This window comes from Monodon monoceros, unplaced genomic scaffold, assembly GCF_005190385.1.
Source record: "Monodon monoceros isolate NGI ecotype Baffin Bay Population unplaced genomic scaffold, NGI_Narwhal_1 Super_Scaffold_1, whole genome shotgun sequence".
Lineage (NCBI taxonomy): Eukaryota > Metazoa > Chordata > Mammalia > Artiodactyla > Monodontidae > Monodon > Monodon monoceros.
The window spans coordinates 26,104,830-26,119,089 of NW_021703765.1; the positions used below are offsets into that span (position 1 = coordinate 26,104,830).

The 14,260-nt window shown below is 51.5% G+C and overlaps 1 protein-coding gene across 2 annotated transcripts in view; it reads right to left on the bottom strand.

Annotated features, from left to right (window-relative positions):
* The window catches only part of RNF165 (ring finger protein 165), a 108,614-nt gene extending 94,391 nt beyond the window's left edge, over window positions 1-14,223 (bottom strand). The window contains exon 1 of one of the 2 annotated variants that reach the window (XM_029227398.1): window positions 14,120-14,223. In XM_029227398.1, coding sequence (XP_029083231.1) covers window positions 14,120-14,180 — 61 coding nt within the window. In that variant the 5' untranslated portion in view covers window positions 14,181-14,223. The remainder of the gene's footprint in view (window positions 1-14,119) is intronic. The other variant, XM_029227408.1, reaches the window with a different exon arrangement.
* Window positions 14,224-14,260: the final 37 nt, after the last annotated feature.

A 14,260-nucleotide genomic window follows, 5' to 3' on the forward strand; every position in this document is an offset into this window, starting at 1 on the left:
ATCGCCCAGGTCTCACCCTCAGCCCTTATTTCATACCGGACATACCAGAGCTCCACGTAGACTGTGTGCACTTCATTTTTGACAAAGGCCAATCAGCCACCAGCAATGCTGATTAGCGGGCAACACTGATATGTTGACAATTAGGAGTGACAAGGGCCCAGCTGCCCCCCCACAGGACATTAGCTTCCTCCCACGGACCCTCTGCAGTACTCTGCTCCTCAACCCGCCCTACGCCTGGCAGTCCCTGTGCCCTGCAGCCCCTCTGCCTGCAACACCCTGCCCCCGCCTCTCCGACTGGTCAGCCCCACGCACCTTTTAAGACTCAGCTCAGCCTGAGCTTCTCCTGAGAGAGCACACAGCATGTACCTTGAACCATACTTTCTTGATTGTTCAAGTGTGTTTCCCATGGGACGACACCCCTAGGGCAGTTAAAGTGCTTAGGACAGCGCCTGGCACAGGGCAAGTGCTATGTGAGCATTTGCTGATGCTCATGTTGTTGTTATTTCCTCATGCCTCCAGTGCCTGGCAGGGCACCTGGTCGAATGCCGACACAAGGTACACATCTGTGTGGTCAGCTGAACAAATCCGAGATCAAATCTGAGCCTCATTAGAGCCCTGTTGCAGCGGTTACTAGGATTGTCCCGATTTTACAGGTGAGAACACTGAGGCTCAGAGAAGTTTTTCCCCTACGCTTTGTTCCCCTTACCAAATTCAAAGTGCCTCCTAGGAGCAGTCAGGGGATCATGTACGTGGCAACTACCTAGCAGGTAGCCACGTATAACAATAAGCGTAGCCCCGTGCTCTGTGCCAGGTGTCATGGTGGGTGCTTTCTATCCACCATCTCATTTGACTCTCACTCAGTCTGGCAGGTAAGAATAGTACCCAATTCTGCAGGGAGAAGAACCAGTGCCTGAGAGGGTTGCCCGCTTCAGAGGAGTTCACAAACCCTCAGCTCCTCCCAGGCAGCATCCCACTCTGTGTGGCCATCCCAAGGGGTGGCACGTTGACCCATGGGAGCACTCAGGCAGTCCAGCAAGGCAGAGGGGTGGGAGGAGGCAGGGGATTACAGGGGAAATGGCTGGGGCTGAGGTATAGCAGGGAAGAAGGGGACTAGCGGGGGTGGGATGACAATGAAATGAGAGGGCCCAATGCTCCAGAAAAGAAAAAGAAAAATCAGACAAGGTAACAGCCACAGGACTCTGAACATTCACCTCTTGGATCAGATCTGGGCCTGTGTGGGAGAGGGGCAAGGGGGCAGGCAGACCTGATAGCTCCCCCAGTCAGCAAGCTGCAGATCACTCCCTCCGTGGGGGGCAGCTCCAGTTCTGTCTTCTCCAGGAGGCCCTCCTGACTTACCAGCCCTCAGTGACTTCCCATCCCGGGCACCAATCCTGGCCAGCTGCTCCAGGCTGGGCCACGCTTTCCAGCCAGCATGACCATCGGCCTGGCCCTCAGCGTAGCCCAGTCTGCATTCTCCGCCCCACTCCAGGGGTGCTCGGGGGTCTCCCCAGCTAGGCTGTGGGCCAGACGCTATCTGTGCCTCGGTTGTTCACAGCCCAAAGTAGATTCTCAGTAACTGCTTAGCCAGTGAAGCTGAAACATGCCAGTTCTTGTCTGTTCCCTTTGCACTCCCTTTGGACCCCTTAGACTGTTCCAGGTCCAAACAAACAGGGATGTGTGTTCAGAGGGGATGGGGTGAGTGAGGAGCTGAGAATGACCATCTTTTGCTAAGCACTTCCCAGAGGTTCGTGTGCTTGTACCTTAAATGCATCATAACTCTCTTTCACCCTCACCTCCCCATGACACTAGTATTAATAGCGATTATCTCCATTTTTTTCTGATGAAGAGACTGAGGCTCAGAGAGGTCCAAAGTCACCCAAAGTAGGTGGCAAGACCAGGCTTGAACCCTCCCTGAGGCCAAAACCTGTGCTTTCCTTGCTACCACTTAATCTCCCCCACCGTCCTGGAGGGGTCCCAGCAAGCACAGCTTGGCCCTGCCTGGGAACAGGCCTCAAGGTCAAGGGGGCCCTGAGTTTCTGTTGGGGGTGATGAAAAAGTTTTGGAAGTAGAGAGTGGTAATGGTGGCACAACATGACGGATGTACTCAATGTCACTGAAGTGTACACTATAAAATGGTTAAAATGGCAAATTTTATGCTATGTATATTTTATCACTGTAAAAAAAAAAAAAAAAGAGTCCTTACAGTACCATGGACAGCCCTCTGCTGAGTGCCCCCCACAGGAAGGCCCTCCTCCCACGCCAGTTCATGGGGTTGTCTCGTCTGCTAACCTCTGCTCTCAGACCGTGGCTTCCAGTCCTGGCCTTGGCTCTGCAGACTAGGAATATATGTGAATCGGCCACCATGTTGAAATGCCACCCTTCTCCCTCTGCCCAGTTAAACCCCATGCTGTCTTCAGCCTTGCCCAGTCCTGTCCCCCACAAAATGCCCCTTGACCATCCTGCTGGAGTTACTGGAGCTTGGGCCACCTCCAGCTGGCCTAGAGTCAAGACCTGAGAAGAGCGCTGGCCCTCGGGGCCAAGCGGCCCCGGTCGCAGTCCTGACCAGGCCCCTTGGGAGCTGGCTTAGCTACTCCAGCCTCTGGACAGGCTTGGGTTCCCACTTCTGCAAAGAGAAAGCCTTGGATTACCCAGGAGCGCCCCTCACACTCTTCCCCAGGAGGGCCCAAATGTCAGAGGGGTGTGAAACGACCCCAGCCCCCCAGTCGTAGGGGTACGGACTGGCCTGGAGTGTGTGAATGAAATATGTCATTAAAGCCCTATGTTTTCACTCAAAAGTCCATGCAAAATTTGTAACTGGTGGCATAAGAGTTCCTTGCTTAGTTTAATATAAAAATCTCCTTTTTTCCAAATTTAGTAAGAAAACTGAAAACCACGATGTGTTTATTCTATGGTGTGACAAGGCCCTTTTTTTGACCCAAGTCAAGGGTTCTGCCCTTTGTCTGTTGCACACCTGTCCAGCCTCCCATCTAGTCTGGTAGGCAAGCCAGGCCAGGCCCACCCACCCAGGCGAACACAAGGCAGGCACCGGCACAGACTTAGTAAGTACCCAAGAGATGGGTGCTTCCTGCTGAGAAATGAGGCTCAGTGATGAAACAGTGCGTCTCTAACTTCCTCCTCCTACACTCTAACCTTCTCACTCCTTCTTTCCTCCACCTCTCTCCTACGGGAAGCTTGGGCTGGTGGGGACCCTTCAGGATGGGATGGGGATGGGATGGGCAAACACTGTCCCACGTTCATGTCTGGGTTCCTCCTGGGCCTACGTCATCACACTCCCAGCTCACCTGCTCAGGTGGGGGCTGATGGCTGTTGCTCTCTTTACGCCCACGTGGCCTCTCTTCCCCTCACGCCTCCTGCAGCCCCATTCCTCCTGGTGGGGAGAAGGCTGCATTCCTCAGGTGCCAGAGGGCCCAAGCTCCCTCTCGGGGCCTCTTACTACCTCCCTTCCCCTCCCCCTCCAACTCCGGCTGTGGCTCTGTGGCCACCCTGCTTCCTGGCACCACTGCCTGGGAGCCTCAGTTTCTCCTCGCCCAAAAGCAGTCAGGCGGGAGCCGCCTCCAAGGCCCAGCTTCCCTGTGGACCAGCTGACTGAACTCCTCTTCATGCCTGACTCCCTCCTATGCCCCGAGGGACATGAGTCCACCAAAGGTGAAGCCAAGGTTGGGCCTACTCACCCTGGTGTCCGAGAGGGGCTCTGGCCACCACCAACACCAGGGCCAAAGCCCCGTGCAGCTACCTCTTCTGGCTCCCTCCCTCAGTACCAAGTGAGGCACACATACCGCTGGGCCAGGGGTGACCAGCAGTTCAGGGAGCCTCGAAGGAGGGAACCGGCCCATGGACCCAGGTCTTTCCATCACCGCCTCACCATCCCCAGAATTGGACCCCTCAGCGCTGGTCGGCAGGGCCGTGTTGGCGGAGCAGTAGGCCTGCCCAGGCCAGCTGCCCTTCCAGGGAGTGCCAGGGAGACTGAGGGCCCCGCGGGAAGGGCCACCCCTTGGCTTAGGGAAGCCCGGTGCCCCCAGCCCTGGGCGGCTGGACGCATCCACCCATGAGCACCCTCAGAGTAAGTGCTCTAGGAGGCAGCACGACGGTGCTGGGGGCAGGCAGCATGGTGGGGCCCCTGAGCAATGCGGAGGGGGTGGCCTGGAAGCCCTGGCAGACGCGGGGAGGAGCGCTGGGGCCGAGCAAACAGGCTGTGGGGGCAGGGGGAGCCTTGAGCGGGCCTCCACCCCCTTCTCTCCCACTCGCAGCCCCACAGAAGGAGCAGCAGCTGTTCCAAAGCTTCCTGCCCTTCCTTGAGACAGGTGTCGCTGAATCGTCACTTCCTCCCAGCCTCAGAGAGCTCCTCCACCCCTCCACCCGCAGGCCGGTGCTGAGCCAGCAGCCACCACTTCCTCTCCTCCACCCCACTGCGCCCCCACCCCCAGGAGGAGCAGCTGAGCTTCCACGTGGGTGACTTCCTGGAGGGCCGACTCCCCTGCTGCCCTGAAGTGGCACACCTCAGGGGCAGCTTTAAAGGAAAGGACGGCAAGAGGGAGCAATGATGCCCCAGGGAAGTTCTTGCTCAGAGGCCAAACCAGAGTGGCAGCAGCAGGAAGCAGGAGGGACCCCAGGCTCAGGACTCCCAGGGGGAGCGCTCACCGCGTGGCAGAGCCGCCAGGAGTCACTGCTGCCCCCCCACCCCCGTCCCTCCGAGGGCAGGGCGGCCGGTGGAAGAGCAGGTGCCTATGTACTGAGCACCAAAGTGTATGGCTGCTGCCCAGGGAAAAGGCCAAAAGACAATGGAAATGTAAGTTATTCTCATCAAGAGGAAATCACAGTTTTCTAGAGCAGGAAGGGGCAATGAGGGGCAATTATCTCCTTTGACAGATAGGAGGTACAGACCCAGAGCAGGGGTGTTATTGGCAGAGCAGCCTCAAAGCAGGGCTGCGCCCACCGTCCTGCACAGCCTGTCTGAGCACTACCTCCTGAATAATGGGCCATTATTGTTACTGTTGCCTCTGGCTGGCTTTTTACTTCTTTTCATGTGTATTACTTCACGTGACAAGTCCTGTAAGGCAGAAACAATGGACCCATCGTCCCCATTTGACCGATGGGGGAACTGAGACCCCATGAAGGAAGCTGACTTGCTTAAGATCACAGTGGAGGTTTGTAGCAGAACAAAGACCAGAACCCAGATCTCAGAAGGATTTATCCAAATCTTCCTTCCCCACACCCACCTTCCTGCCCTTCCTTCCCCCTCTTTGGGCCCATTGATGGAAGGGGCTGATGGTGAGCAGAGAGGCCTGGAAGCTGTCAGATTCCACTAACCCCCTACCCTCCAGTGGCCAAACAGCAGCCCGCGGGAGGTCACAGGTAGACCAGCAGGAGTGGCCCGTGACCCACGGCCGTTGGGTGCCTCATAAACCACCAAGCCCGAATGCAGAGCCACCATTCAAGTGGAATATGGTGAAGCCATTCAAAGTGACGCTGGTGAACACAGCTTAGCAAAACATGAAAAGGCTTTCGATATGTTAAATTTGAAAAACTGGAGAACGCAGAAGTGCCTATCACTGTTTACAGCTCTACAAAAAAGACATATATGAGCATGAACAAAAATGTGGAAGGCCTTTCATTAAAGTGATCACAGAGGGGTGGGTTCCTAAGAGACTTTTTTCCTTTCGGTCTATTTTCTAAACTTTCCAAAATGTGATTCTACTACTTGATGATATAACATAGAATCTGCGAAGGCATCACAATGACCTAAGGAAGCTTGGGAAACGTGCTCATGACTTGGGAGCCAAAGTCCTCAAAGGGCGACACCTGGTTATTTAGGTGGCGATCAGAGCAGAGTGTCCCCCAGTTAAGCTGGCCAGGCCTCCTCCGAGCCAGTCTGCAGGCTGAAGGACTCACCATGGGGTTCCAGCCTCTGCTCATTTCCTACCCAGGGGTCTCTCTGGTCCACTATGCACCTTCCCTGGCTCTCAGCCTCCCCTTCCAGGAGGAGAGCTCGAGGTTGGGGACTTGACCTGCCTCACAGCATGGCTGTCCGCGAGCTGGACAGAGGCCTCTCCCAATGCGGACAAACTGATGCCCCCAGACATGGAGGAAAAGCAGGGATTCCTTTCCAATGCTTGTCTTGGTTTCAAGAGGGCTCCTAACAGTGTACAAGCCATGGAGGCAGTGCAGGGAACCACAGCCGGCCAGCTAGTCACCTGGCATCCACTTCTGGCTCAGCCATTTCCTAGCTGGGGGCGGGCAGGGATGGACTTTCCCCACCATTGGCCTCAGTTGCCTCCTCTGGCCCCCAATTACCTCCTCCCAGGCTGTGTTGGGGAGGAAATAAGATAACAGAAGAGAAAGAGCTTTGAGTTAGGGAAAAGCCACTCTCTGCAGACAGGACGAATGCTGAAGTCGGAGCCCGGGCCCCCCCTCTCACGCCCCGCCCTCGCCCCCAGCTGCCAAACCCCTGCCCCATCCTTCTCCCCGACTCTGCTATCCTCCTCACGTGGGGAGGGCCGACCTTTTCTGCAAACCTGTAGAGGCAGTGATCCTGCCACCAGCCGGCCTTGGGGTTCTCTCTTCTCAAGAAGGGTGAAGTTTGATAAAAGTTGTTCAAACTGAGATATGCGGGCACAGCTCCCCGAGGGGGTCAGTGTCGGCAGAGAGGTTGCTGAAAGTGTGACCTGCATAACTAAAGATGCATCTGCATAGCCAAGTAAGGCACGGAGGGAGAGTTTTTTGAGGGTGTGTCATGTAAATATGATACATTTTTATCATCAAAATTAATTTTCTACTCCATCCGGGTACTAGAAGTCTCAAATCCCAGGACATTGTCGTGGTCCCCTTCCCTCTGCCACTTTCTACACCTCAAATTCTATTTATCCGCACGCTGAACTAACCTATCCCCCAAATTGACTGTTCCTCCCATCTTCCCTGTTTGTCTTCAGGGTCTTACATTTTCCCAGGCACCCCCAGACCTCCCGCCCCTGAGCCCCTCCCCATTGACTCAGTTCTGCTCACCTCCTCCTATGGGAAGGCCCCTCTTGCAAGCCCTCCTCCCCCGGAGCCCTGGTTTGGGCTTCCAACAGCCCTGGATGGCCACCACGGCCTCCTCCCCGGCTCAGCCCCCTGGGCTCACCCCCTGTCATCGGTTGCCAGAATAAGAAGTTGTTGAAGCACCACTCTCCCCAGACAGCCCCCAGGGGCTAAAGGAGCAAGTCCAAACTCTGCCGGAGCTTCCAAAGGTCTTCAGAAACTGACTTCAAAATATCTTCCAGCCTTTTCTCCCTTATTCTCCCAACCTCATGCTGCTTATCCCCTGGAGTTGTGCTCTCAGGAGAACCATTCAAAGACAGGACAATGGTCCCAGTGCCTCCCGAAGATGTGCAAGGCAACAGGTCTGCACACATACCCCGAGACACACCCAGACACACACACACACACACACACACACACACACACACCCCTCCTCATAAGCACTCTCCGTTCTTGGCAAATCAGCAGAGCCACTTGTCCTTGGCCAAAGTCTCACTCCATTCGGTCCCCACCTGGAGCTCTCACTTCTCTTCCTCCTGTATACATACCAACCTTTGAGGCACATCTCAACCCCACTTCCTCAGCAAGTCATCCCTGACTTTATTTGATCCCTTGGCCAGTAAATTCCTACAGGTGTGGGGGATGGGGGAAGCCACCTAGCATGCCCGAGGCACCTGCTCTGTGCCAGGTGCCTTTGAAAAGTCTGCACACCACACACCCTATCAGGTAGGTATAATGATAGTCATTGTTTAGATGATGCTCAGAGCAGTGGCCTAAGTTCACCCTTCCCAGTCAAGACTGGAGTAGGACTCAACCACTGGACTGCTCCAAGCTCTTCCCACCTCAAGTCAGGATGTTCTTGCCATCCGTTTGGGTGCTGTGGCACAGAATATCTCAGCGTCTGGTTCCCTAAGCATTCATCTTCCAGCCTCAGCATAAGCCTCAGGAGGGCAGGCACCCAGGTCCTACACTGCTTCACTTGGCCCCAAGTAGGAATTCAATGAACACTCATTAACTAATGAACAAACAAGTGAGTCAGTGAATGAATGAATGACTGAATACATGAAAATACAGGCATTGCAAGTGGTTCGGCTGTGGGGTTCTGAATGTTTGCTTTTAGTTTTTAAATCATCCAGAAAATCTGAACCTCTCTAAGGTAAGTTTCCCTCTGATTCTCTTAGAAATATATTGGTTCATCTGTGGCCAAACCATACCATACTAATAAAAACTAATTCACTTTCATATTATGTTAAGCCAGGAATTTTTAAAGAGCTATTTAGATTCAAAGAGAAACCAAGGCACAAGTGTCTTGCACATTTGAGCAACCGTGGTCAGCTAGGACTGAGACATCCAAAGTCACTCCCTGAGTTGGAGTCAAGGGCCTGTGTCTCCTGGCCAGGAAAGGGATTTCACATTGCACTTGGATCCAGCACAGGGCTGTTGCTTCCCTAGCCCAGAAAAGCATTAAGGTTTCCAATGGACACAGCAGGCTGCTTATTTAAAGATGGGAAGGACATAGTGGGTAGGGCAGGAAGTGAGCAAACTACGAAAGGAAGAGAGGTGAGAGGTGGGCCAGTCCCTGTTATCAGCGTATTAGGGCATGGAGACTCTTGGTGGTCTTTTTCCCTAACCTTGAGTGATTAATAGTATTTGCTGATTTATGAGAACTATTATTCAAGTCAGCTCCTCAATTAGGTGGACCTTATCTGATGCTAGTTTCAGGAAAGAAGTTCTCTTATTCAAAAGGAAAAGCCATAAACAAGAACTATGTCCCATCTTGTTACAAAGCTCAGTGTAGGATCTGTGGAGCAGAAGGCTTTTCCAAAATCTTTTAGAGTTAAACTTTATTAAAACAGGTACACATCTGTTGGCTGAGAGAGTAGATATAAAGTACAATGGCTTTGTAATGACTGGATCATCCAGTCAGAGGAAAAGGCTCCTTCAGATAAATGTTTATTCTGACAATCTGGATGAAAACATAGTATGCATTTGATAAATTGCTAAAACATGACTTCCCATTAACCCACTAACTTTCTTTGTTATTACTAGGTTACTAAACCATCCTCAAAACGTATTGACCAAATAATTCCAACATACATAACATTCACTTAAAGAAATAAAATCTTAGAGTTGCTTAATAGCAATCTAATGAACTACTGCTCTCTAGAACAGAAATGACGGCAATCATCTGAGTTGGGGTAGTTTTCCTTATTGTTGAGGTTGGCTGGAAGATGGTTTATTTTGCTTTCTCAAACTAGGAACAAAATTAAACATTTCATGAAAACCAAAATAAAATGAGAAGGAGAGGAGAAGAAGGAGAGGGAGAAACAAAATCCTTGAAGACCTGCATATCCCTTCTTATAAAAACTACAGCATGAGCCTCTGCTGGGAACTTTCATGTGTGTCCATGTGTCACAGTAAATCAGCTCAGCTTTCCCTTCTGGGCTGGAGAGAGCATGAGAACAAAGGGCCAGAGCAGAAAGGGCAGCCATGGGGGGAGAGGAGAGCCGCACCAAGCCACAAAGAAGGCTAGGAAGCGCTGTGGTCAGGCAGGGGTGCGCCTGCCCGGGAAAGGGACGCTGGCAGGGGGCAGAGGCGGGCCAGGAGACAGCCCACAGGAGCGAGGAGGAAGCACGTTGGCCCAAGGAAGAGCGGCTCCGGAACGATGACCCTTTGAAGGAACCATGAATTTCTTTAATCAACTAATTTCCCGGGTGACTAAAACGCCTCATTTGTCAAGGCTTGTTCTGGGCTGAAATTGAAGAGGTGTAATTGACAAATGCTTGAATTTGGGTTCCACTCTGGGGAAAAAATACCTCTCCACTGGCTCCTCAAATATAATTATGGGAAAAAGACATATCTTAAGGGCTCTTCTTCCAATTCAATTTGGGGTAAGGTCATGATTTCCTTCCTGATCCCCCCAACACACTCTGACAATGGCAGAGATCTGGCTTTCTTTCTCAAGAGGGGCGCTACGGCCACAGATGAGGCAGCTGTCAGGAAACTAGGCTGTAATCAGCTTTAAATGGCTCACAGCCTGCAGAGGGCACAGACCCTCTTATTCCTACAGTGACAGGTCAGGCTGCTGGCCCTGGGATGAACGTGGGAGTGGTCTGAGTTGCTTTCTGTTTCAAACATCTTCCTCATGCAGGATCTCAACGCAAAACTTACATCACAGGTCCCAACAATTTAAATATGCACATAGAAGAGGGTACTTTAAAATTCCAGATCATGGCTTCAACTGCATGTAACATGTCACCCCCAACATGACTTATAAGGACAGTAAATCAATAAAACAGTAAAAAGAAAAGTTAAAACACAACTGAAAATGGGTTTTTCAGGCGAGTCTGAAATGCTACAAGATTGCTAGTTAAGAACAGTATCCCTTTTCTCAACCTAAGTGTTACAGCCCCATCTTTTCACCAGCATCATAAACTGAGTGCCCATGTAACTTGGAAACTGAGATGAAATGTGGAGGCTATTGGGTGGGTACACAGGTAGCCAAAGATAGGAGTTCCTTCTATGCAGTAGAGCTATTTTGGTGTGACAGGACAACTGACCCACCCCCCTCATTGCCCCAGATATCTACCTTAGAAAGATATGGACTAGATGAGATTAAAGTCACCATATCTGTACCACAAAACAAAACAAAACAAAAGTTAAAAAAAAAAAAAAAAAAAACCAGAAGGCATTCACTCAAATCTTACAATGGGAGGTGGGAGTGGTGGGTGGGTGGGTGAGGGTGGGGATAGAAAAGCAAGGGGGAAAATCTACAGCAGGATACAACAATAAATGGGAAAACAGCAAGAGAAAAAGCACACTAGGTTAATATAGGAAACTAGTTCTTTATTGAGAGATTGTATATTAGTATTAGTGGATTCTGTGTGTAACAATGTCGTCATGCACACGATACAAAAAAAAAAGGCTGGGCCCACCATGCTTCGGAAGGGCAACAGAACAAAAGCAGCGTACAACGAGCAGATGGCCCGGCTACACGAGCACAGTGCGTTTCAGCAGGGTAACATCTCTACCCGAGCGCTGTACATTGTCAACTGGGGGATGGAAAAAAATACAGATCATGCTTTAGTTTTAGTACAAGAAAAGGTGAAAAAGATACACAACCGAAAGGATATTTGATACAGAAAAAATTACCCACAAAATAAGAACAGGAAGTAATTCAGCACAGCAGAACACGCTATCCCTGTTTAATGGAAAACCATTTTGCTGGGGATCCTTTTTCTTTTCTTTTCTTTTTTCTCTTCTCTTTCTTTTCAGATTGCCAAATGGCAATCTGGGGAGGCCACTTGGGACTTTATTTTGGAAGGGCCCTTGAAGTAGGGGCCTTATTCTTTATTGCTGCTGTTTTGTTTCAGTTTTCAAGCAGGTCTGGCCAGCGAGGCAGCAGAAGGGAGCCGGCTGTTAAAGGGGCAGCTCTGAGGGCCAGGGCGGATGTCCAAAGATGCTCTTGACATTGTACAATTAAACAATTAAGACACCATGGCTATGGCTCCCCATTAAGTCAAGGACCTTGCTACACCAAATTTTCAGAGTAGCAGCAACTGTCATTTCATCAAAAATTTTCATATCTATATTTATTATTTTTTGCCTCTGACTAAATGTAATCTCTTCACTTATGCCTGGGTGCTACCAGGAAGCTAGCTGATGGCCACCCAGATAAGTGGGATATGGGGTGCTACAGCCTCCAAGCCAAGGCAAAAGGAATCCACTTAACAGGGATTTACAGTGCAATGTACTCGGCTAAACAAGATGAGATACAAAAATGGTTATTTCTCTACATCTATTCTGAAATGGCCTACATCCTATACTACTACAATGGAAACTAAAAGGAACAGATTTAAGCTGGCAAGCTATCTAATAGTTTTACAAGAAGATTGTGGTTTAGGACCTTGTTGAGTTAAGCATTAGTATCCTCTATCGGAAGGTCATGAATTCTTATCACATTGTGCTAAATTTTACTCACAGCCCAATTAACCCTCAGCCCTTGAATTTCCTGTGGGCGTGTTTGCCATGAAAGTAAACTTTGACTGGCAGAATTTGTTTTCTTGGGTGTTTTTTTTTGGGGGGGGGGGCATGTATTAAAAATAAAATTTAAAGGCAGCTGAGCAATTTGAATTTCAAAACATGGAATCAGCATCCTGCAATGGTATTTAGAGATTGGTGGTATTAATGAGGATGATAATGACTTAATCAGGATAATTATACTTTCAGGCTCAACATCCTTCTTAATCATTTTTGAATTTCTGCCTAGTGTAATGTTCCACACCCGTTTTAAGAGGAAATGCCAAGTAATAAGATAGAATTGTGTATTGGGGGAGGGGTTGGCATTTCAAGGGAGATCTCACCCAGCCCCCCCATTCCTATTCTTCACACACTCACTCCACCACCGCCCCCCACTGCTAGGCTGGCCTGAGATAGGGGATACTGCCGCTTAAATAGCAATGCCTTCCTCAGATGGAGACAGGAGATGGTTAAGAGGGGTGTCACAATACAGCTAAATGCGGAGGCAGAAGGGTCACAGCGCACACAGCAGCGAGTTGACCATTCACTGAGCTACACAATGAAGAAAAAAAAAGATTTGATAAATGCAGAATGTCATCATTCTATCATCACACGAAAAAACTGTGGTTCAAACAGGCCTAAGGGGGCCAACCTTGCCTTTTAGGTTCTGGGGACAGGCTGGGTCTGGGGACAGCTGGGCTGAAAGAAGGAGGGCTGGGCTTTCATTCTCCTGCCCAGTCGGGCCCCTGGGGCGCACTAAAGCGCCGGCTTGCGACGCCACCCCCCACTCTGACTTGGTGGAGCAGCCGGGGCCGCAAAGGGAAGACATCATTCTGAGCTTGAGGGAGGGGGAGTGGGGGAGAGCCTCAGCCAGCAGGGATTTTAGCAGACGTGGAGTGGGAGAGGATAGCAGAAACATTTCCAAGAAGAGAAATGTGAGTCCAGAGGCAGAGTACAAAAAGAAAAAATAATAATAATGAATCTAAATGCATCTCGGATTTGCTTTGGGAGGTGGGAGTTTCTGATTAAAAGAAAATGGAAGAAATGTGAAGAGGAGAAGAGGGGAAAATCAAGCTATTGTTGTAGCAGAATGTAAGGGAAAGGGGATGTGGGGCAGGGGACCGTGCAAACACACCCCATATATCACAGTTAAAAACAAAGCCGGCGCCGGCCTGCTGCTTTGTCAACGCCTGCCCGGGGCAAAGGCCTGGCTTGGGGGCAGCGTCCCACCTCATCCTCACACACAGCGCAACAGCCAAGGGCCGGCACCCCGCTTCGGCCCGGCCCAGGGGTGCACAGCAGTGCACATCTGACTCTCCGAGGCGCGCACACACTTGCACACACTCGCGCGCGCACACACACACACACACACACACACACACACACAAGCATCTTGAACCCATAAATGCAACTGTCATACAAAGACCATGGGGTGGGAGGGGTAGCACAAGGGCGATACACAAAAAGGGTTAAAGGGGAGGAAGAGATGGGACGGGAAATCGTGCAAGTGCCCACGAGAATGCGGGGGCTGGGGCATGGCATAGGGCAGATGGGAGATGCAGATGCCAGGTCCCAGCTAACCAGCCATCGGTATCAACGACCAAATGATGGAGAAACGCAAACAAAAATGACACGAAACACACACACACCTCAAAAAAAAAAAATCACAGGGAGCCAAGTACGCTTACACACACAAACACACGCGCGCGCGCACACACGCAGTCCTGTATCTCTCTCCGTCCTTCGATCACACAGGGCTAGGTATTGGGGGAAGGGGCTATGATTTGGGGGAACCGCGTCCGCCGCAAAGAATAAATAGTGGGGCTGGGGAGGGAGGGAGGGATGGACTCAAATCGCCAAATCCTAACTTCACTGCAAAAGCTCCCACGAGGGCAGCCACCTCCACACTGGGGGTCCCCCCAAAAGGGAGAGGGGAGAAGCCACCGCTCGCCCCGCGTCCTCGCGGGTGTGCCCTGAGCCCTCCGCCGCCCTCGGCGCCCGCCCCCACCCCGGTGCCCGCGGCGATCCACGCTCCGAAGCGGACCCCGAAAGGAAAAAGCGATACCTCTGTTTCGCACAGAGCCAAACACTGGAAGCACGAAATAGCCGACGTGGACCAGGACCATCCTGGCTCCTCGCGCGGCGGCGGCGGCGGCGGCGGCTGCGCGCGGGCCCTTTGTGGCGCGGCTCCGGGGCGCGGGCGCGG